Below are 23153 nucleotides of genomic sequence, written 5' to 3' on the forward strand. Positions count from 1 at the left end.
GCATACAGCAGGCAATTGGTTCCACTGACCTCTTGCGCAGCCAAGCATGCTGCTGTAACAAGGGTTTTATTTTAATGATCACTGACCAGGAGTTATCACAACAGTTGTCTGTGAATGCAACAACAATTTTAAAAATATGTTCTCTTTGGAGGTGCTAAATTTGGAAAGCCCAGTAGTCTTATGTTAATTTGACAGCTTTTTTTAGGCTAGACTGTGAGTATGATCTGAAACTTCCTTTAACTCGAATAGGCTTTAGATCACACCAATGGTTTTATTTTTTATCCCTCTCCCCTCCCCACCTCCAATCTTTATATTTCATTCTCCAGATTGCCAAGGGCTGGACATGTTGTAAAGCAAGTATCTCAAAGGAGGGAGAAGTGTCCCATGCCAAACAGCTGTAGATATATTTCCTGTTGCTCAGTTCTCTGGAAAAGAAACACGTGAACTGCACCTTCAAAATCTCCCTTCCATAAGCCAGGAGCCAGACAGTAAACACTTAATACATAGCTGAACACTGCACACCTGAKTTTCTGTTGACTTTTAAGGAGAATGAATAGGAAATGTATTCCTGACACTAGTTGAACTGGTCTTCTGATCTGCTACTGCAGGGAGTGATCAGCCAATAACTTAGGTATTAGCCACCTGCCACTGTTTGGTTTGTAAAATTATGGTGAATGATCTGTTAATGAATATCCCTGTGCAAGCACATGGGCTGCATGGCATAAAGACAGACCTGTGTGGGGCAGGACAGGAGAGGCTTACGTGTGCTCAGAGGASGATGGGTGCTGGTAGCAGCGATGCATTATACGGTGAGGGCAGGGGGTATGCATTTCACCACACTGCTTGGTAGTATTTTAGACATGTCTGTCCATATTGCASTGCAGAAATACTGCGTAGAGATTAGTTCCTGTCAGAGAGGAATTGTATTCAGTTATACATTATACTCTTGTTTTGATATAATGCTATTGAAATGAATGAACTTRTACATGTCTCAGAGCAGGGCAACAAGCTGAAATGAATCAAATCTAGCATACCATCCTATTAGAAAGGGTCAAGTACAAATCCAGGACTGCCTTGCCCACTTTGTGTTTTTCAGAAATTCAGCTCCACATTGGAACAGGGATGAGCAAAGGTCCATTTCCACTGCTAACAACTGAGGGCAAGTCTGGAAATGCAAGGGCTTTGCTCAGTCTGTAGGAAGTGAATGGAGAAGTGTCACAGGATTGCAGGAGGGTCGTGACTCCTAAAGATAACAGTTGTTCGTGGTCATGAGATGATTCCCATCCTTTATTTCAGTCTTCTACAGAAGAGATTTGCTCAGCCAAAACCACATTCAATTCAGGGACTAAAGTTTCCACTGAGATCTCTATATAAAGGTTTACTCCAGGGTCTCGTTTAAGGTGTTTTAAGAGAAGAGGATGCTGGGATGGAGTGTGAGGCCAGAAGTGTCATCATGCAAYGATAAAGTGCAGGGGTCCACAGCCAAAGAGCTGTTCTACAAGTGTTGGTGAAGTCCTCAGTAGCAGAAAGCAGCATGCCATGTTCACTGCCACCTGTTGTCACGAACATCAGGTTGCTGACAGATCCAGCCTTGAAAACAAACTGTCAAAGAAGGAGCTTGAGGTATGTGTGAGATTTGAGTGGACTGCAGTATGTTTTATGGTTTTCAATACTSTAAAGTATTACCTGAGACATTTTCTTGATCTTAGCCAGCGTGCTGACTTATGTACCAGAGTTACCTTTACTGAAACCTCTAGACAGTGCATAAAAGTATATATCCAACAGTATACCAATAATCCATCTTCTCTCTTTACTAATCTAATTTAGGTGCTGGAATAACAAAGTACATAGGCCTTTCTCTGAGTGTGCATTACACAAAATCAGAGCCTGGGCTATAAGGAAGATATCTGGAAATCAGGCYTCTCCTGACATATTTAGGACAGGGAAACACCTTTCTTTCCTTATAAGGATAGGATTCCTTCTTGTAACCAGCATTGAGAGGGAAGTTACACAAGACAATAACCCAAACAGAGACAAATCCTGAGGCTTTCCACAGAAAGGGGAACCTAAGCTCAAAAAAACCAAGCATAGGATGGTGGTGTGTTGCATCAGTTTTCATTCCTGCGCAGCTTTTACTGGACTAATATCCAGACTGCGTGCAAGAGAATGGAAAGCAGAAGCAGATTTTACAGAGGGTACAGAGTTTCTTTTGTAGGTTAGATAGGAAGCCCAACCATTTGGAGCTCCGTTCAGCTCATTCACTGATCCTGAGCCAGAAGCAAGCACAAATCATCAAGCAGACCATGGGTGTGAAATACCCCTGGGAGTAGCAGGAAAGGGCAAAGTATTTAAAGCAAAGAAAGTGCTGTGGGAGAGGCCTGCTAGGAGTTCTGTACAGCGCTGTGTACATTAGGGCAGAGACACGCATCCCCTGTGGTATAGACACTGGGCCAAGGATTACATAGGTGTGAGTGGGGATGTGCAGGGCATGAAGCATCTGTTCGAGCCCAAACACAGCCCTCAGGACTGCCTGACCCCTCATCTACCAGCTGACCTCCTCCCTATGCAGTTGCAGGCTGTGTCCCAACCACCTTATTTCCTTGCTTTAGGGCAGGTATTTGTGAAGGACTTTGTCAGGGCTGTTGTCCCTAGCATGGCTTGCAGCAATCTTGCAATAATGGCTGAATGCCTTCATGTGCCTAAGTTGCCTGTGTGTGGTGCAATTCAGAGTAAGCTTGCAACTGTACAAATTGCATGCAAACTAGTGGTTCAATGCTTTGCACTGAATTTTTTCTTTCTTTTTTTTTGTGGCCTGTTTTTTCCATTGTTTCACACCATATGTTGTTACTTACACTGATGGAACAAGAATAGAAATTAACACCTTTCTGATTTGGTAGATTTTGCTGTGGCTCTCCATTGGCACAAAAAGCGAGTATATGTTGCAACGCTGTAGAGAATGGTTTCCCTGCCTAAAGACAACTCGGCTAACGCCCACCTGGCAAAACAGAACTATAAACACAGTGAAGTCACGAGGTATCTTTCCACTGCAGAGAGCAAGAGATGCTCCTGAAAAACTATGGGAAAACAGTTACCGACCTCACCTCCTTTCCAACATCAATTCATTTTTTACTTGGTTTAATGTTGAAAACAAAGTTGTAACTCAGTCATCAACCATGGAATTCATCCCAGAAGAAACGCAAGGACCACCAACAATGTGGACCAGGTGTGAACTATAAATAGCATCAGCAAGAGGCCTTCTGTGTCCCAGAGGCATTAATCCCACAGCCAGCACTACTCCATTTATTTATTTATTTGTAAGTTTGCCATTTCTCAAGCCCTCTCAGCAAGACTGTCTCCTGCTTAGGATTCGTACAGCACTGAGCACAGCGGAGCCCCTAACCTCGAATAAGCCCCTATAGCACTAATACAGTTTTAGTAACATTGGGTTTTGTAATAACCAATCCTCTTGTAAAAATGACCATATGGCAGCTTCAGGACAGTTTTAGAGCTGTCCCACAAAGCGGAACAGAGTGCCATACCCTGGAGGGGCAGATGTGCGCTGATAGCAGCCTTGTGCTTCTCAAACACAGGAGATGGTTTGACACAAAAGAAACTGGAAAGGTAGATGGCCTTGAAGAGCAACAGAAAACAACAATCTTTATTTTATATAGACATTTCAAGCTGCTATTTCATCTTGAGTCAGGATGACATAAACAAGGGAGTACAAGTATGCTTTTCTGGCTCTTGTTATTTTTTCACATTAAGAGAACTTTTCTTTCCCTTTTCCAGTAAAAATGAGAAGGTAGAGAAATCTTACAAGTATTAATTTATATACAACTCTTAGTTAGAATTAAGGCAGAATTAAGAGAAACGGCTTTCTGAAATTAATGAAACTCTCTGACTCAGTGATTCAAATGTTAAAACAGTACCCTACCTCACCTTTCTTGCCTCGTCTTTCATGACAATAAATCACCTCAACCATTACTGTAATGCAGCCACTTCTGGATAAATCACTTGGTCATAAACAAAAATCTACTCTTCTAAAGTGAGGATATGAAGGAAGGAAAAAAGCCCTCCAGTTTGGCATTTGCACTGGATATTGCTTGAAAGTAAGTGGGATTCCCTTGGAGTTTTCCCTCCCAGCAGAGCAGAGTTTAAACCCTGAGTGAGGGTTTAAGCTAATGAAATACATCCACACTGTGTGCTGGCAGCACCACATTTTAAGCCTATCTTAAGCTCAGCTTTTCTGTAGGAAGCCCTTCTCCATGAGAAGGTGTCACTTGCTGCTTTTATTGTGTTCTACTACTCAGAAAACATACTTAGAAACTCTACAAGGCCAAGGAGGTGTTTTGTTTTCTTTGACAGTTGCAGTGAGAGGAGGGAGGCCTTAGGACCTAGCTAACCCTCCAGCATGTTTGCTTATCCTCTGACTCCACACGGTGTTTCTGGGTTACTTCGGAGAAGTGAATGTTTTGGTCAACTTGTTTTCAGAAGCAGGAGCAAAGAAAAATTACTATCATCAAAGCCTTAGTGTGAGTTAAAATACGCTGAAAACCTCTTTTCCGCTTGATCTGACAGTCATGRTAATGTGCTGAACACCTACTGCTGTGAGAACTCTTCTGTTGTCACCTTCTGACAAGCACATGAAATGATGAGGTTGGTGCCATAGTTAAGACCTTAAAAAAAGGTCTTTCTGGAAACCTGAGCAGATTTTTTGAAAATGCTACTTGCAGAATTGATGTCAGAATCACCAAAAGTTCTAAGTATTCTGCTTATTATGCAACACAAGAACACGGGAAAATTGTCAAGTGGAGCAGCAGAACTGTCCTTTAAATTCCTCGCTTAATTACAGAGATTTGTTTGGATACTCAATCCTGCATCTTGTTCTATAAAACGGGGGTGAACACCCTTTCTCTGCATTATCTACTTGTAATAATAAGCCTTTGGGGATACATCTTTTACCATGCTGGTGTGCATGCCATATTTCATCTGTTAGTATTAGCTGTATTGGCATCTTTTTGTGTACAGATAAAGTAAGAATAATCGCAAATCAAATAAAGCAGGCTTGGAGATCATGCAGATGTGGACTAACACTTAGAGATTGTATCATAGAAGAGGTTGGACAGAAAGGGGGAGTATTAGGATGAAAGATAATTTATAGTGGAGTTTCTCATGGACAATACTCATTTTAATTTCTGTTAGTGACTTGGGGAAAAAAACAGAAGTATGCAAATGACCTTTGCTAGTCGTTAAGTGGTATTATCTGAGGAAGAATGGGATATCATTCAGGAACACGGGAAAAATTAAGGGGATGGAGTAATAGGAACAGGATAAAATGTAGTGGTGCAAAATGTGGGAGCACATATTTACAAAACCTTTTGCTATAGTGGGGACTTTTGCTCCACTTGGCAACTAGAGAGGACAAAGAAAGAGAAGAACTCATCATATTAGTTGATGATTATGAGTGACCAGCTTGATGTGACTTTGATAGCATGATTGCAGGATATACCAGACAGGGTAATTTGAGGACAGAAAGGAGAGTATTTATACCACTGCATAAGGCATCTGGAATTAATTATACTATTCTGGTCACCCACCTTCAAGAAAGAAAAACTGAAAAAGAAAAACTAGGACAACAAAAAGAATTGCAAACCTGTTTTTTATGACAGGAGATTCGGAGCTTGGCTTGTATGACTTAGCAAAGTAAATGTTCAGAAGAGATGAGAGTGGGCTCTATAAATACATCAAGAAAGCAAACAACAGAGAGGAAGAGTTATTTTAAGCTGAAAAATAATTTGGCAAAAGAACAAATACATATAAACTGGCAATAAAAAATTAGACTATAAATTAAGAGGTCTATAATCTTCAGAGACAGGCTTTGGACCAATCTTTCAAAAGAAAGAGGAAGAGACTGACGGGTATCTAAATGATGTGGTTGTCTGCAGTAGAAGGAAACTGGTTCCCCTGACTGAAATCTTTTCTGGTCCTGTGTTTCTAATCTGTAGTGTAATGGAATTCCTAAATGTTAATAATACAAGTGTCACCAGCAATTAGCTCTTAATCAATAATATTCATTAGTGACTGGGTGTTGCGTGGATACATGGTGATCGGATACAATCATGAGGACAGTTATATCTGCTCTTTGGAAGACAAAACCCCAGAGGAAAAGCCCGTCCATCTTGGCTTGGTTTTCAGAGAAGGTAATTACACCTGATTCCTGTTCATTTGGGTAGTGCCAATATAATTAATCCAGACTAACCTGTTTTTGTTTATGAAGTTCCTGTGATGGTGAGATCAGAATTGGGACCAACATCTCCGCATAAGTCTGTGGTACGCTAGTTGCTGATACTGATATTTAAAAATTTTAAATATTTCTGGACAAAACCGAAGCATGTTTTTACCGTCCTATAAGGCTTCATATATGTATAACATGATTCCTGGAGAGAGATCACATCATTTCTGTAGTTATTAATTTACAGGTTTCTCCCTGACCTTAGCTCAGCTCTGGGAATGGTGCCAAAACAATTACCGTAACTCTGAACTGTTCAGACATAAAGCTCCTGTATTTACTCTGAAATTGTGCCAGATTTTCTCTTGCTCAGTGATGGAAAGATGCATTTCTTCTTTGATTGGTTTCAAATAGTTCAGATGGGGTTGGCCATAACAAGATTATTTCCAGCAGAAGAAGGGAAAGAAATGAAGTACCATGCAGATGAGTGCATACACTATATACTTATTCTTACTCTACAGATAACCATTAGGAAATGATTGTCATGTTCCAAAAAAAGATGTGGGGGTGAACTGAGTCAAGGTGACTTATGCTATTTACCCTAAAGCTAAGTGGCAGAGTTGGGAATAAAATGCAAGGGACAGATGCCTAATTCAGTGTTGTTTCCACTGAATCATGCTACCTTCCTGGAGCATGTCAAGGCCCACTGCCTTCCTTCCTGTGAAGGTGGGCAGCTGGCCTGCGATGACACCAGGTGGAGCTGAGTGCGCTTGTCACCTTGGAAGATCAGGCCCCTGGTGATCTTTTCTGACGTTAATAGACCTAATAGACCGTCAGACCCTGCAAGAGGGGAGGCAACACATTTCTGACCTACGGTCTAAGATATTGTTTTGCGGACTCTAGAGTGAGTTTAATGCTGTCGTAAAGGAAGCACTGATGAGCCACCAGCGGCTGTTGTGCTCCAGTGTCCTTGCAAAGGTGTGGTACATGCCGGGTGCGAGGGTATACAGGGTATACGTGTGCACACAGGCTGGCTGTTCAAATGCCCAGAGGCAGGCTGGCCTCCGCCTCTTCCCTCCTAAACCTTCCTCCCCCAGAGGGAAGCACTGCTAAGGGCTCTTCCCAAGAAAGCACTTGATACCATCCAGAAATTAAAGCCCCTGAAAAATCGAAAGTGAGGGCTTCTTTTTATTCCAGCCTAGCATCCATTTCATCAAAGAAATCACTGAAGGGCAATAGTCCAACAGAGCAGCACCCCCCAAAAATCGCTCTAAGTGTCTCCTTTCCCTCCTGTAGCTCAAAGATAACTTAACAAGAGTATTTAGGAATATCAAGTGTATGATCCAGGGGGATAATAGAAAGTATTTACTATATGGGACCACAGTGCTTATAAGACAGCTGAGAATGTACTTCGCCTGCGTGTGTGTGTGAGAGAGACCGCTGAGGTTTTAAGTGCTGCCAGACTAGTCACTTCAAGAAAACTTGTCGCGAGGTGCCGGGTTTATAAATCCTGCATCTAATGTGTGGAAAGAGAGACTGGTAAGAACCGTGTTCTGGATACACATATTGTGATGTTTCTAAAAGATCAGGTAATCCATGCCTTTGAATCCAAGGAAAATTGAAAACTACGGACAGCTGAGTCTGGATGATTGAATTAGCGAATGACCACCTCTCTGCGGAGCTGCGAAAACTGGCTGTACGCGCTTTATCCCTTGCTTTTGAAATAAATGATGTTAATGTCAGGTAAACACGTTTGGCTCAAAAAGCAGTGGGGTTATTGACGTGGACCATTAAGACAGCTCTGCAGATGCATGGCAGTTCACAAAATTGCACGAGGTTAATCCCTCGCACTACCCGTCTCTGTACCCCGTGGGCGCATTTGATCGGACACTGCTGTGTCTTGGGTTCCCCAGCTCTTAATTGGGCAGAAACATATCAGCTTGCTGAATAAAAGTGCTACACAAAGATTTGCTTTTGGAAGTTACTGAAACGCTCCACTGGTACACTTAGGAACGTCCCCCCAAAATCCCCCGCAGGAATTTACAAATCGTACTGAGTAGTGTAATTGAAATGTGATGGTGCTGTAGCACCAAACCAGGAGATGGTGAGTGGGCAAGAAAAGCACTGGGCTGTGTATTCAGGGGGCATCATGCCGACGCTGAAGCGTCTGATTGCATCGTAATTCGACTGCTGGATGGATCCAAATTACGAAAAGCTTTATTCCGCTACATCTAATTTTTTGACCTTTTTGCTCTGGAACTTCAGCCTTCTTTTAATTTGATTTTTTCCCTTTTTTATGAAAATTAATTCTGTGCAATCATCTGAAGCCTTAATGATCTGCAACTAATTGTGCTCTGGGAAAAAGCCGCAGGTCCTTGGCCGAAAATTCCCGGCAGCCAAGAGGAGCGCGGGCCGCCCGACGGCGGGGCGGGGCCGCGGCTGCTCGCGGCGACGGTTGCCGCGGCGACGCGAGGCCGCCTCGCTGCGGCCCCAGGTACGAGCCGGCCGCGAGGCGGCGGGGGGGAGGGGAGGCGGGAGCGCGCGGCGCGAGGGCGCCTCGCGCCGGGCCGTTGGCGGCCGTTAGGGCCGTTAGGCGCGTGCGCGGGGGGTGAGCGCCGCCGCGGCTCCGAGCTCCGCGTTTGTGAGGGGTCGGGGGAGGGTCCCGGAGCTGGCCGAAGGCGCAGCGTCCGCTTTGTTGCTAAACAGCTGTGCGGCTCGAAGGCCCGACTGCCGCCAAGGCCCTCGAAAGAAGGCTTCGCTATGACCAAATCTGCGGTGCGTGGGTCCAAGGCGCTGTGAGGCTCGGAGACCGTGTGAGAGGTGAAGAGCAGGTGGCAGCCCCGTTTATTTTGGAGTTGACAAAATCTGTTGTGTTTAACTGTGCGTTCAAATTCTGTGCATTGGTAGAGAATTTGAATTCATTTTGATGAGTGAATGGTCCAGGCTGCTTCCAAACTATAAATTTCTCCCTGAGGATTTTAAGCTGAGAGAGGGAAGTTCTTTGCTGTTTTCAGCCTTTTAGAAATGGGGGAAGAAATTTGCACGTGCTGGTCTAGCAGACCTGCTCCTGTGAAAATGCAGAGGCTCCCTGTCGATTTTAAGCTTTGTTCAGCTTCTTGCAGAAAGGGCTTATCATGTCACAGGTAGGTCCTAATTGTAAGCGCTGTGTAGTATGGAGAGTGGTTTTGGGGTGAACCCACTGTAAGCAAGAGTATAGCACTATATATGTGATGCCCCTAGTTCTTAGGACAGTAAAAAAGCTTAATTGAACAGCTTAAACATTCACTTCAGTTTGTCTATAATGCATATGCTATCCAGGCTCTGCACTTACTTTGTATAGGATTTGCCTAAAAAAGTCATTATTTCATTATATRAAAGTTCCTGATCAGCTGTCACATTTTCTATTCTGACTGCTTTTACCAGACAATGCTTTCTGATGAATGGTGCAGTGAAAATGTGTTAAATTTTGGCTTTAGGCTTTTATCCCATGCTAGCATGATACAAAACGTTTCTATACTGTGGATTGACTTAATCTTACAGCTTCAGAAGGACTCCTCTTTCAGTAAAAAGCTGTTCAACAGTTAACTCTTTTTGCATGTATGTAGATTCATCTACACTAGATCCTTCACCTTCTCGTGACTTCTTTGAGAAACTGTTTCCAGTTATTCTTTCATTACACTCTTCTAGGTTATATTCCTTAATGTTTTATTAAACTTATATGACCTATGGAGTGTGGACTTGTTAAAACTGATGAAGTACTTTTTTTCACCATTTATTATGCAATGTGCAGAGTCTGTGGGATTTTTTTGAAGATCGTGTGCTTACTGTTGTTTTAGCAGGATGTGGAGTAATCATACAAGAAATTGCACTATTAGCATATGCGTCATTCAAGATTAATRGAGATGAATGGCAATATGATTGGTAAATGAAAATCTTTATAGGAGGAAAGATGGAAAGTGAAAGAGAATGAGAATGCCTTTGGAAGAAAAGGTAAAATAAAGTGTGCGGAAGACTGAAAATGCTTCTGAGCTTTTTATTTTAAAAATATTTTCTGACTCATTTCATCTCTCTGTCCAATTTGAAGAATTTGCCTAAAAGGATTTAGATTAAAAGTGCAGTGTTCAGACATGTCTGAATTCAAGATTGCTGTCATTAACAGTTTTTTTCTGCCCTTCACATTCTCTCTTTCAGCTTTAATGCTGAGATGTAGAGAGATGAAGCTAGGAAGTATGCACTCTTATTAGTTAGGGTCAGAGTAAGAACAATTAGTGTCTGGAATTCCACATTTTTGTAGATTTTATATCTCATTAGACTGATGTGTAGATTCCTGCAACTGTGGACAGTATATTAGTGTAATCATATGCTGCTTGCACAGCAGGAGAGACCATCAGGCCTTTATCTGTAACAAAATCTCCTTTGTGTCTTTGACATGTTTTCATGTGTCGGTAGTGAAAATTAAAAGAAAAAATTAACCACTGGTCTATGATGTCAACAGCCTGTTTTTCCACAGACTCTGTGTGAAAGCAGGATTTGAATTTAATACGAGACCAGATGAGAGTTTAGCAGCAGACTGGAGTGGAGTAACTTTTTTTTTTTCTTTTTCTTTCTTTTTTTTTTTTTTTTTAACTGAAACTACTTTGGGGATATGGTTAAAGAAACAGTCTTAATATCTGAGCTTGAAGGAGTGTAAACTTGTTAAGGCTGCAAAATAGTATCATTATGTAAAATGTCATTAAATTTGGGTTTTGATAGCAGTGGCTTAATGTTTGTTTGGGAGGGATTAGACTTTTTTTTTTTTTTTTTGTTAGAAAATTCGTGAGCCTCTCACAAATATGAATTCTGTTGCATCTCTGTTATTTTAACTTGCTAGTAAAATGGTTAGTATTTTTATTCCTTCTGCAGGTATGTATCTTGTCTTGAAAAATGATCACGAGCAAAACCTATTTTGTATCGGTAGGGCCACCAGCATTTGCTATAATACAAATCAGAAGACTAGATTTGCCAAGGCAGATGTAATAAAGGCTAATGGATCTGTATTAAATGGAAAAGCTTGTGAATGCAGGCCAGTTCGTAGAAACACTATCTGATTTTTTAAGAAAAGATTTCAAAAGCACTTATTCTTTTGGTTATAGTATCTCACATCATGAAGAAGTATTTGAAGTATAACATAGCCCCGACTGTTTATCCCTTTTTTTTTTGTTTCTTTATTTTTTTTAAGAGTTGAGTGTTAACACTCCTTTGATTTCTCTTTTTGTACATTACTAGCAGAAGTAGTGTTTGGATGTGTTTTTGTTTTATTTTAATTGAGAGTTCATCTATAAGTTCAAAGCAATGAACATGAGGAAGAGCATATAGAATGAAGGATTTTTAAATAATTTATTGCTACTTGGGAAAGAGCATTAAGCTACTGTGGTAGTTCTCTGAAAATATTTTGCAGCTGCTCAAAAAGGCAAACAGTGTTAGAACTTTAAGAAAAGAAATTGAAACAGCATTAATTCATGCGCTGTCTCTGTGCCCATATCTTGAATCCTATGTGCAGTTCTGATAAACTCAGAAAGTAAATGTTAGAGCTAAAACTCTTTCCAGGAAATGCAACAAACCTGAGAAATGGAACACAGTCAAAAGAAAATGATTCTTCAGGTAGAAGAAGTGATGACAAAGGAGACAATGCGAAAGAAAAGTAGAAATTAATGAATAGTATGTGGGGTGTAAATAGGGAAGCATTATTTGTCATTTCTCGTAATACAAGAACTAAGAGAACTGCATGAATTTTTGCAGGGATCAAATTTTAAATAGAATAGCATGCTTTTTGCACCATATTTATTTAAATTGTGGAAGTCACTATTACAGTTTGTTGTGGAGACCAAAATCATAAACAAGGTCAAAAACAGTTAGATAGAGTTACAGAGGATGCCTCCATCTGTGGCTGTTAAACACAGTACAGCTTCTGGCTCAGGAAATTATGAAACAGCTCATTGCCAGAAATGAAGATGGTGTGTCATGAGAAGGATTGCTTTAGACCACCTCTGTTTCTGATGCTATTTTTTAAAGGATCTGTTTCTGACCAGTATAAGCTGGACCTCTGCTCTGAGCCAGCAGGATGGTTATAATGTAACCTAATAAGGAACCTAAATTGATTTTTACAATGGTAAATTGTCTGCCTTTGATAAAATCTTAGGGGAGTTTGCTACTAAATAAACTCTTGTGACATCTTCCATTCTTTAGTATATTCCTATGAGTTCAAATAGAATTGGTTTCTTTTATAGAATATATCCCATGCAAGCAATGCATTGGAAATAGGAAACATCGCAGCACTGAAAATGACCCTTCAGATGGCTTTGCAGACCACCAAATCTTTTGATTCAGCCAACTTAATTACTCAATAAAAGCGACTGAAAATTGTTTGAGGATAACAGAGCACTTTGAAACTCAGAAATGCCATATATGATGTGTTTTCATCCTGTGCAGAAGTTTGAATTTCAAAGGACTCATAACTGCAACATAACAGTAGCTGTAAAAGCTACACTAAAGCAAAAACTAAGTTTGCAATGAGAGAGATTTTTTTTTTATATTGCCCCTTGTCTTTGCAACACTTGACTCAACGTTGTTTATATTTTTGAAAGTGGGTGAAATTTGGAGTCTGTGGGACATAGTAATTCATTCTTTAATCTTCTGTAACTGATGAAAGCCCATGTAAAACTTTCTATGCAGTGTGACATTCAGTGGAATATAGTAGAATCTATACAGATCAGCTGACAAATAAGTTTAATCCGTTACTAAAGTTACTTTCTTAGTAAATAAAGCTTTTGTAAAAGAATATGTTGAAAAGCCTCATCCACTGGCACTAACTCAGTGAAATTATTACTTGGATTATAAATTAGACCTAAGCCACTTGCTCTACTCTGATTTTTTTTTCTTTTTTCTTTTCTCTCGCCCCCCCCCCCCTCCGAAATACAGTTTCATCATGCTGGCTCCCTACTTTTTTAATATATATCACAGGCTATGTGCTGAGGCAATATTGTTTATTTTCCCAGATGTTAAATATAATTCATAAGTGGAGAGCGCCCTGGAAGTAATTTTTCTTTTCATGTGCTCAGATGTGAACACAGAATGGTTGGAGAATGTGCTGTGCTGTTCTGAGCCTTTAGGGCTGCATAGCTGCCTTGCTTCAGCTCAAATTCAGCACATGGTTCGGAAACAGTGTGCTTGGATTTGTATTTCTAAGGTATTTTTTTAGTCAAATCAGCTAAAGGAACAACAACTTTGGCAACTGTAGCTTCAGTGGAAGTCTTGAACTGTGGGATTTTATGTTAACCAAACACTGATGAAACTTGGTGGATGATTAGGATCAGAGAGATCTTCAAACTACTTCCTGGTGGGAGTGTTGTGAAGAAGGGATATATGTTTTGGGCACCTTATAAGAATGCTTTTGTTAACATTTTAAATACTGGCAGATGCTTTGATCTTGGGTTAATCATATGATGAACTTCTATAGTTGGGTAACCATCATTTTCTACAAAGTTATTCATATGAATACATCTTTTCAGGATTGGGGCTAAAACTATGGTGTTGAGCTCCTTCTGTGTATTTGGAAAGTGTTTAGCGCATGAATAGATGTCTGTGATGTGAAGAAGGGTTTGTGTGCCAAAAATATGTCCTGTTTTCCTAACTAGATTCATCGATCTAAAAAAGATACTAACTGCCTACAAACATTATTTTGTTTATATCTTCATATCCTCATGTCTTCAGGAACATACTTAGTTTCTGCAATTTAAATAATGATTGAATGTGTATGAGGAGCATGAGATTACTGGGGCTTTTGAATACTAGAAAGGTAAAATGGACCTGACATTTTAGAAAAATGATTGTTTGGGTTATTGTCCTTTGAAGATTACAGCATAACTAATGGATATTAAGATAACATATGGTGTATTGAAAATGAGATCAAATCTTAATTCAGATACCACATACCTATGGATTCTGTCTTCAGAAATAAATAGAATATTGGTGATGAGGCACCAGAAGAAGGATATTAAACATTTCCTGACAAAAGACTTCCATAAACTGATGTTTTGTATGGAAGTAATACCTGTACTTTGGGAATAGTTGAGAAGAATACTGTTATAGTTACATACTTTTATTTTAACTAAGCTGAAACTGTGTTAAGGATTGCTTAAAACTTTAATTATCTTCTGTTCCAGTGATAACTCTTACATTTAAGTTAGAATCTATGTGTGTGACAAGCACAGATAGTGAGATCTCAGTTCCTCTGTACCTTGACATTAATTATCTATGACAGGACACCTTCCTGAGGACCGGAGGAGTTTAAATATAGTGGCCTTGTTTCTTGCATGTTCAACATCTGGACACTATTGGATGAAGAGTTGTGGACATGAAGAAGCAAATGCAGCTTTCTGGTGTATGGCTGCCTGGCTGAAGTTAAAATGGTTGGGGGCTTATTCTAATCTCCTCCACTGATACAAAGATCGTAAGAGAGCTTCCTGCAGTAAGATCCTAGATACCTTGGAGCTCTTCTCTGAAAACCCTGTTGTTCACCTATTACTCCCACATACTGCTCCCAGCTTTTGTTCTTCCTGCCTGACTGTGGGAAGGTTGAGGACAGAAAACAAAAAGGCCTCTTGGGATATTTTCTTCCAGGAGGAAGTTCACCTATGTAAGAAGAAATCTCTCTCTGTAGCATCTTGCAGTTTCAACTAAAGATTTAGATAATCCATGTTCTTTCATAGTTTGTAGCCACTATTTGTAGACTAGCACCACAGAGGACATCAATGAATGTATGTAGCCAGATAGAAAGGACTACTGAACGCCTTCCACCATAGGACGCTAAAGAAGAAAAGAAAAAATGGGTTGGACTTTATTTTATTCTGTCTTTGACACATAATAGAAAATATCATACAGAGCATGTTGCTTTTTATCCTGCTGTCAGGATAACATGTGATAAACTAGTTCCAAAATGATTTAATTTAGAGGAATTACTAGCACTTGTGATGAAAAATTTTCCACCACTTTTAAGGGAAAGTATTGTGTGTCTTGCTTTTTTTATACATACAATTTGTAGATAGATATACAAGAATTGGTGACATTTAAATGCATTGCCTTTTTATTTATTACTACTCTGTTTTGTAAGAATATGAAATACCTTTCACCTGAAGAGTGTTGGCTCAAATCTAATGAGAGTTTATAACATGGGATTTCTTCTGCAGGATCACTGTTGCTTTGCACCAGTGAACTCAGCTCAGTAATAGGAAATCCATGAAGCTTCTAAGATCTTTTGCTGAGTTTTGAGTGGGACGTAGATCCCCAAGACTTTTAGAGCAGAATTACATGTAATACCAAAGGAGCATGAGACACATTTACAGTTTGTAAAATCATTATTAAGGAAAGTAAACAATAAGGCAGATCAATTCATCTGCTTCATGTATGAGTTTGGTTGCTTGAACAAAGGTTTTGAATTAGCTGAACAGTTAAACAAAACCACCATTTTAGGCATTTGAGCCATTCAGTGTCATTGAAGTTGGTGGGAGGAGATTTGGACTATGTTTGCATATTCTCTTAAAAACATTTTTTTTAATGGGACATACAAGCAGGATATTTATGAATGCTCTTTATAGTGCTTCACATGATCCCTTGATATTAAAGTAGCACTGCTGAAGTAGTCTTTATATTCCTTTGTTTAAAAATAACAGAGATTAAAACAATAACATCTTCTCATATAAGAAAAAGAAAGAGTCCCATTAATACCTAGTCAAGTGCTTTATTTTTCATCCTTTAAAAAATTGCACCTGCTAAAATAAGTGGTGTAGTGCAGGATGTGTTATGTTGCATAGATGTAGCAGGAACTGTTTTTGCCATTAGGAGTGGATTATTATAACAGTAGTTTCCTGATGACATCATAGCAAATTCCAGCTGCCCAAACAGTTATTTTCCAGAAGAGGTTATCTGTAGTGCACTTACACAAAATTACACTTAAAAAGGCACTCACAGTTCCCTTAGGACTTATAAACCAAGCCTTTGTCAAATCGTTAGTAAACACAGAATTCTTTGTTTTCATGCTGTGGCAGTGTAACAGTATGGGCACTACCTGAATTTGTGGTTCTGGATTAAACAAAAATTATGCAATGCAGTGCAGGAGAAATTGAAGCCTTCTATAATGAAGGGATAACGCAACAATTCTGAAATGTGTTTTTTGGGGGGCTGGTAGCATAAAGATGAGGGTATACCTGAAATTACACTCCTCTTGTACAGTTTTGTATTTTTTGAAGGTGTGGGTAGACACAGAGCAAAAGAAGATGTTAGTTCAGAAGTGTGCTTAAGGGAATAGAGAAAATGGGACATTATCCTCACTTAATTGACACTAGGAAAGAAAAACCTAAGTAGCAGAAAGAGAGAAAACATGGAAGCCCAGGAAAGTATTTCATCCTTGACATGCTGGAGATGTAAGAGGTGGAAACCAATTCTCCCTGGTTTGCGTTCTTCAACCTAAAAGCCTACACACTGTGAAATAATTTTAGAGGCTCTAAGGATTAAGCAAAGATTTATTTGTTTTCCATTTATGGGTAACTTGGTATTCCAGAAGGGCTTGCTGGCTTGTATGATGAAATCAGTATGATGTGGGTAGGGATGTTAGAGGCAGCAGAAATCTTGTGACGCTATTGCTGGGGACTTTCAAATGGTGAATTTCCCTGTATACTGAGTATTCCCTCTACTGTGGAGACTTCAGCTGCATTTCATCTTTTGATCTGCCAGAACACTTTTAATATGTAGATATACAGATTTTCCTAGAGTAAATCTGAATTGATTACTATTGGGGTTGGGGGGGGGGGGGAGAGGAGCTTAAATAACAACAGCCTCATTGTTTGGACAAGCTCTTTAGGTAATATTTTGAAGGCTGTAGAAATTGCTATGCCTAGTCACAATTCAGAGGCTCTCTCCAGACTTTAATAAAAGCTATAATTAATATAGAGTCAAAGATATCTGGCAATTGCTGTATTTGAAATATATATTAATATATATTTAATGAAGAACACACTATCCTATCATTGACTGTTAGATAAATCTCTGTAGGAGGACATTCAAATCTTGGAGTTCTACCAGTTTGTAGGACCCTAAGAACATTAAATAACTCTGCTCTGACAGATTCTTTCTAGTAAATTACAGTGTTCTGCAGGAGATTCTAATAACATGTTGTTCCAAAGATCATTTTAATAATAATCTTTGTTAGTGCTTCAGTATATATGTTGGAAATGTTGTATGTTTGTTAATGAAGCTTCACAAACACCTGTAAATTGAATACACTATTATTAACATGTTCACTTGGGGGGAGAGAGTGGCAGCAGTGGGGAAAGCTGGCAGATTAGCTGTTCATACAATTCAAGATCTTCTATTACCCTGCTCTGGCTATTGATTTCTCCTGCACTGACTGATTATTTCCTTATAGTTAGCCACATGCATTAGATTCTGCTAAATAAGACCTATGATGCAAATATTGCAAAGACTAACTCGTTGATTTGTTTTATTCATTCATTCTTCTGACAAAGTTCACATTCAGAACAAAAAAAAATTTTTTTTGACCGTTCTCTGTCGTTTTCTGCCTCTCCCTTCTACTCACTTGTATCATGTTGCGTTCTTGTTGGTTTCTTTCAGTGGTTTGTGTTAAGTGCTTTCATTTCTTCATCCTTATTCATTCTTGTAATAATGTTTTGAGGGTCATGATGAAGTTAGGAAAAGCCTGCCAGGCACTGGAAATGGCACAAATTTGGGGCTAAGAGCACAAGGAACAGAGGAGAAGCATTGGAAATATGTGGAGTTACTGTAAACCTTTAGGCAGGTGTGTAGTACTGGCTCTGGGTATTGTTGCCTTCCCACATAAATTCTATGAATTGCCAATTTTTTTGTTTTGCTTTATTATTTCCTTCCCTTTTGGGTAAGGGGTAGACAACACTGTGTAAAATAATAGCTTTGTTGACTATATAAGCATGAATTTTAGAGGTCTGTGGATTTTTAAGATTGCTATCTCCTCACCCCCAGGATTCCTGCACTCTTACCTTTTTTGTATTCCTCATTTTGGTAATGTTATTCTACTCCATTTTCAGGAGAAAATCTTTTCTTCTCTAGAGAAAGTTTTGGAATTATGAAAGCATATTAAAAAGGTTTGTTTTGCTTACTGACAGTAACTCAATTTCATCCCAGACAATTTGTAATGGAAAATATCGTTCTACTCACTAATCTAATGTTACAATAATTACAAGCAGCAGATCAATAGCAGGAAGTATAGAATTGGAAGTGTTACTTCAGATATTAAGCCACAAATTGATCTGCTTGTCAAACCTTAAGTAAGTGCTGTATCAACACATACTTCAAAAATGGGTGGACATTCTGAAATATAATAGCAATGGACTGAAGGAAGGAGAACAAGGAGTTGTTTAATGCAAGTGAATTAACTCTTTACAGCTGTAATTATACTGACTTGCTGTAATCTCTTTTATGCTCTCACATGACATAATTAATTTCTGACTATCGATCCACTTGGCTCCAAAAATATACAGGATAATAATGATGCTTGCTTGAATTAGAAGGAACCAACAGAACTTTGTCTTATACATGATCCGCCATAACAGTCTTGTATAATTGTCAAAGTATTCCAGCATTTATATGACAGCTATTCTAATCTAAGTAATTTGGATTAGAAATCTGTGGAATTCTGGTATTCTTTGGAAAAAGAAATATCTAATAGAAATTTATGGATTTTATTTTTTCTTCCAAAAACTAAGTGGTCAGTACTTTCAAAATCACTTTTACACTACTGTCCGTTAAGAAGTAAAAGTTGTCCTTATAGCTCTATGGAAGCAGTGAGGTTTTAGAAGCTGGAAACATCACTGCTGAATTCACTTTATAGTGTTCATTATGTAAGGCATTAGAAGGATTGAGAGCAGTAATCTATCTTCTAAGAATTTGTTCTTTAGTATATTTTTGAGTATTGAGCTTTGTTACGGTTCAGACAGCATATTTGAGGTGATAGTTTCTCTTCTGGGACCCAGAGAAAACAGTTTTTGCTTTCTGTGAGTTGGCCCCTGGTAAATGTATGAAATAACACTTCTGGGTGTGAGGTTTAGTTCCTTTCTTACTAATGCTGGAAGGTACTGAATGGAGAGGTTGGGTGGATTGTTAATTTTTTGTTGTCCTTCTTTAAATAAGAGCAGCCATTTTTGGATTTCCCCTGCCAGTGCAGCAACAAAGACTTTTTTCAGGGGAGCAGGAGGTCCCTTTGGTTTAAATCTGTCTCTTGGCTGCTAACCAGTGCGTTGTCTTGAACATTGCTCACTAGCTGAGCAGTGAAAATTTCTTCTGTTCTTTTTATGAGAAATTATTCACGAGTTTAACTGTTTATTATTACGAGAGGAAAGGAAGGTGGTAATTCTCAATTCTCAGCCACCAATGAATCTTTAACAGCCAGCTATGATTATCTACGTTATTTAATTACTTTTCCAGCACTGAGAATAGGTATTACCTCACAAAGGAAAACTAGGAAAACTGCAGGTGTTCCTTCAGCTGAGTGAGAAAGCTTTTCTGTAGTCTAGCCTTTTGTTGATACAGTAATATTTCCAGCTGTGATACTTGCTGCCAAATAGTAGTAAATAGTTGTATAAATCATAGTAATGCTTGTAGCATTCAGGTACAGCTGGTTGCATTTTACTCTGACTGGTACACATACGCTTATTCTCATGCTTAAAAGTTAATTGTTAATATTTCTGTAAAAGGAGTAGATTTGGGCATTGGAAAGTGGACACTTTTGTGAACTGCTTCACCTTCAAACTCTAGATTTCATTCTTCACCTCAGGTGTACACAGTTTTTATATTGCATTTGAACTTCATTTTTTCCAAGACTTTTTTTTTAGAACTAGACATCATTAGGCATGTTCTGATGGAGTTTTCATGGACCCAGAGGACAGTCAGTAACAGCATACATACATTTAATTCAGGGCAGGAAGCATGTACTGCCATCTGTGTTGCCTACAGACAAAGCTCAAAAAAACAGACGAAAAATAGTGACATATCTTGGTGCTGACATTTGCAGCCAGAAGTGTAGCAGAGATTTGCTGGAAAACTGGAGAGGAATAGTGTCCTGAGATTATTGTTCCTGAGAAACTTCTTTGTACAGAACCATAGGTTATGTCTGGCTTTTTATGTAACTGAGAAAAAAATACTTCCATTAAAATCTTAGTGTTTAAGCTGAATGAGATGGGACTAGGATAGCTCTAGAGAGTGGAGAAAGGAAACACTACGTGTTACTTGATGCATTGCTTTGGGTTCTTTCCAATTAGAGAAACCTACATCTCTGTAAGAACCTGCTAACTTGCAAGAGGAGTAAAACTAAATTTTGCTAAGGGGAAGATAATAAATATGGAGAAAAATCAAACTACTTGTTGTCCTTTTGTTCAAAGCATATCGAGATGAACCTGAAGTGGAATTCTAGCAGAATTTCTCGTCCGGCCTCAGCTACAGTCCGGGTGACTGATTTGAGTTGGCGAGGTAACCTAAATCCCAGTCCATTGATTAAAGATGATGGAGAGCTACTTATGGATGAATACCTTACCCCTCGGAAACTGGTGAGTAGACGCTGAACTTTTTAATGAAGTAGATTTGGCAAACTGGCATATAAAGAGCCATATTATCTTAACTTTCCAGTGGCTGTTGTCATGGTTGTGGATTGCTGCACATCTGACAGAATTCTGCATGAAGTAGCTTCTGTCTTCCAGAAACCTGGCAAATATGCTTCTCTTCCTTCCACCTTGTTTCATGTCAAAAACATAGCTGGCATGAATACTAGCGTCTTTACTGCCAGCTTCTCTGAATCAGCATGAAGGTATAGGTAGCAAAATCATAATTTGAAACAGATCTTATTAATGCTGTCTGAAGTAGCTTACATCTTAGCATCAGAAAAAGGTTTTTGACATGGACCTTGTACTAGAAATTGAAAATGCTACTTTAAAAGCACAGTTGTTTTTTCTGTATTAGTGAAATTCTGTGTATTACTAAGACCACCATTAAAATATTCTGGAAGTGTTATAAGTATTTTCTGTATATGTCAGTATGTATGAAGTTTCAAAGCACATTTGAAAGCCAGGTTCCTTTTCAGCTGGGAAACTGATTCTGACGTGTAGCTTGTTGAAGGAGAACATAACATGCTGAAATGTCTAGTGGAGGAAAACTTTGTTGGATATTCTGCTGCATTTACTGGGAACTAATTAAAGGTGGAATCCTTTAGGATACTTAGAAGGTGAGAAAATATCATGGCTTATTTCCATTAGGCAGAGGGAGAGCTAGGAACAGAAGCAGCCGGGGAGAAGCCGCAGCTTGCTGTGTCATAGAGCTGAGCAGAAATTAGTGAAAGAGCTATGGGGTCCCAAGGCTGTGTTTCAACTGTTCCTGGAGCACGAGGTGGTGTTCTCTRTGTCTGTAATTCTCCATACATCTGCTGCACTTGTGGAATACTGAAGGGCAGGTGTTGCAGTTGCTCTCAAACTGCAAGTTTACATGATTTCCTAATCTTATTCCAATCACAATTTTGACCATGTGCTATAGATTAGATAGCAAGTTGTTCTCAGAACTACTCTTCCCACAGTAGCTGAGCCCTTTCCTGTTTTGTAAAATACTTAGATTAAAAAAAATGTTTCTGGCAAGCTTATATTTTAAACTTTATGGAAAAATAATTGATCTATGATCCTATGGCTCTATCTTACTCATTTTCTTCATGTAAACCAGTGACAACTTCTTGTTCTTTGTTAAAATTTGGCATAGTTTGCCCAGTTTAATRTTTGTGGTCTAGAATACTCTGGATAAATCCACTGGAAAGCTCTCAGAATACTCTGTTTTTCTAGGGCATGATCCAAAGCTCACTGAAATAACCAAAACGGCTGTCCTCGAGTTCAGTAAACTCTGAATTGAATCCTTAGAAAGTACTCTAGTTGGTGTGAAATTCTGTTTTTTCTGAATCCATGTTGCTGTTGTGTTGAGAATAAATTGTAAGCAGAAAAACATAAGTAATCACTGTTAGACTCATTCCATTAAATCACAGTTCATTATTTTGTCACATTTCAGGTTTGTACACACCATGAGTTGTCTTCTCCCGCAAATCTAGATTTTTTTAATTAAGAAAAACACTTGGTTATTTTTATGTACCCTCTTGAATTTAATCAAGTCTTGGCACTTTAAGACTGTATATACTAACATTTGTAAGGAATTCCATTTCAGAGAATCTCTATTAAATGGATGCATACTGTCTTATACATTTTCTGGACACAGTTATTTATTGGGCCTAGAATTTAATATTTTAGTTGGCATAGTGGAAATACTTCCTGTTTAGAGGCAAGATTTTATGACATTGTCAAGGAAACATTAATAATGTTTATAGTTTGTTCTAATAACATATCCAATTTATCTATTCTTTGACCTTTACGTTGATCAAATTGAAACAACTGCTTCCAGAAATTTATTTCCTCTACTTCTTCAAGTGTAAAAATAGAAACACTATTCAAACACTTAATTTGAAACAAATCTTGATGTGCATATTTTTTAAGCAACCGCATGCCATTGATAACCAAATGTTTTGAAAGGTTGTTTTGCTTAAATGAACACACTTGCAGTATCTTCCTGGTTTTCTTTGAGCTGTGAATATTTTAGGTGTTATTGATCATATTTACTGTAGTGCTCTAAAGAGGAARTTGACTAATGGGTTTTTAAAATACATGCTCATTAAAATTAAATTTATTTTACGTTCATATAAGGACATATCTAGGCCTAATCCTGCAGTGTTGTGTAGGCAGATTTCTAGACACCTTACAGAGATTCCTCAAGAAGGCTTTTTTGCAGAGATACATACTAAGCTTTATTCTTTGCCCTTGCG

The 23153-nt window shown here is 38.9% G+C and overlaps 1 protein-coding gene across 1 annotated transcript in view; it reads left to right on the top strand.

The window, feature by feature from the left end:
- The first annotated feature begins 8870 nt into the window (after positions 1-8870).
- LRRC56 (leucine rich repeat containing 56) overlaps positions 8871-23153 on the top strand; it is a 65458-nt gene continuing 51175 nt past the window's right edge. Inside the window, exons 1-2 of the mRNA XM_085298458.1 lie at positions 8871-9004; positions 20692-20856. Of these exons, the coding sequence (XP_085154584.1) occupies positions 8990-9004; positions 20692-20856 (180 nt within the window). The 5' untranslated portion in view covers positions 8871-8989. The remainder of the gene's footprint in view (positions 9005-20691; positions 20857-23153) is intronic.

The sequence above is a fragment of the Rhea americana genome, unplaced genomic scaffold (assembly GCF_003343005.1).
Source record: "Rhea americana isolate MKP2758 unplaced genomic scaffold, rheAme1 scaffold_139, whole genome shotgun sequence".
Lineage (NCBI taxonomy): Eukaryota > Metazoa > Chordata > Aves > Rheiformes > Rheidae > Rhea > Rhea americana.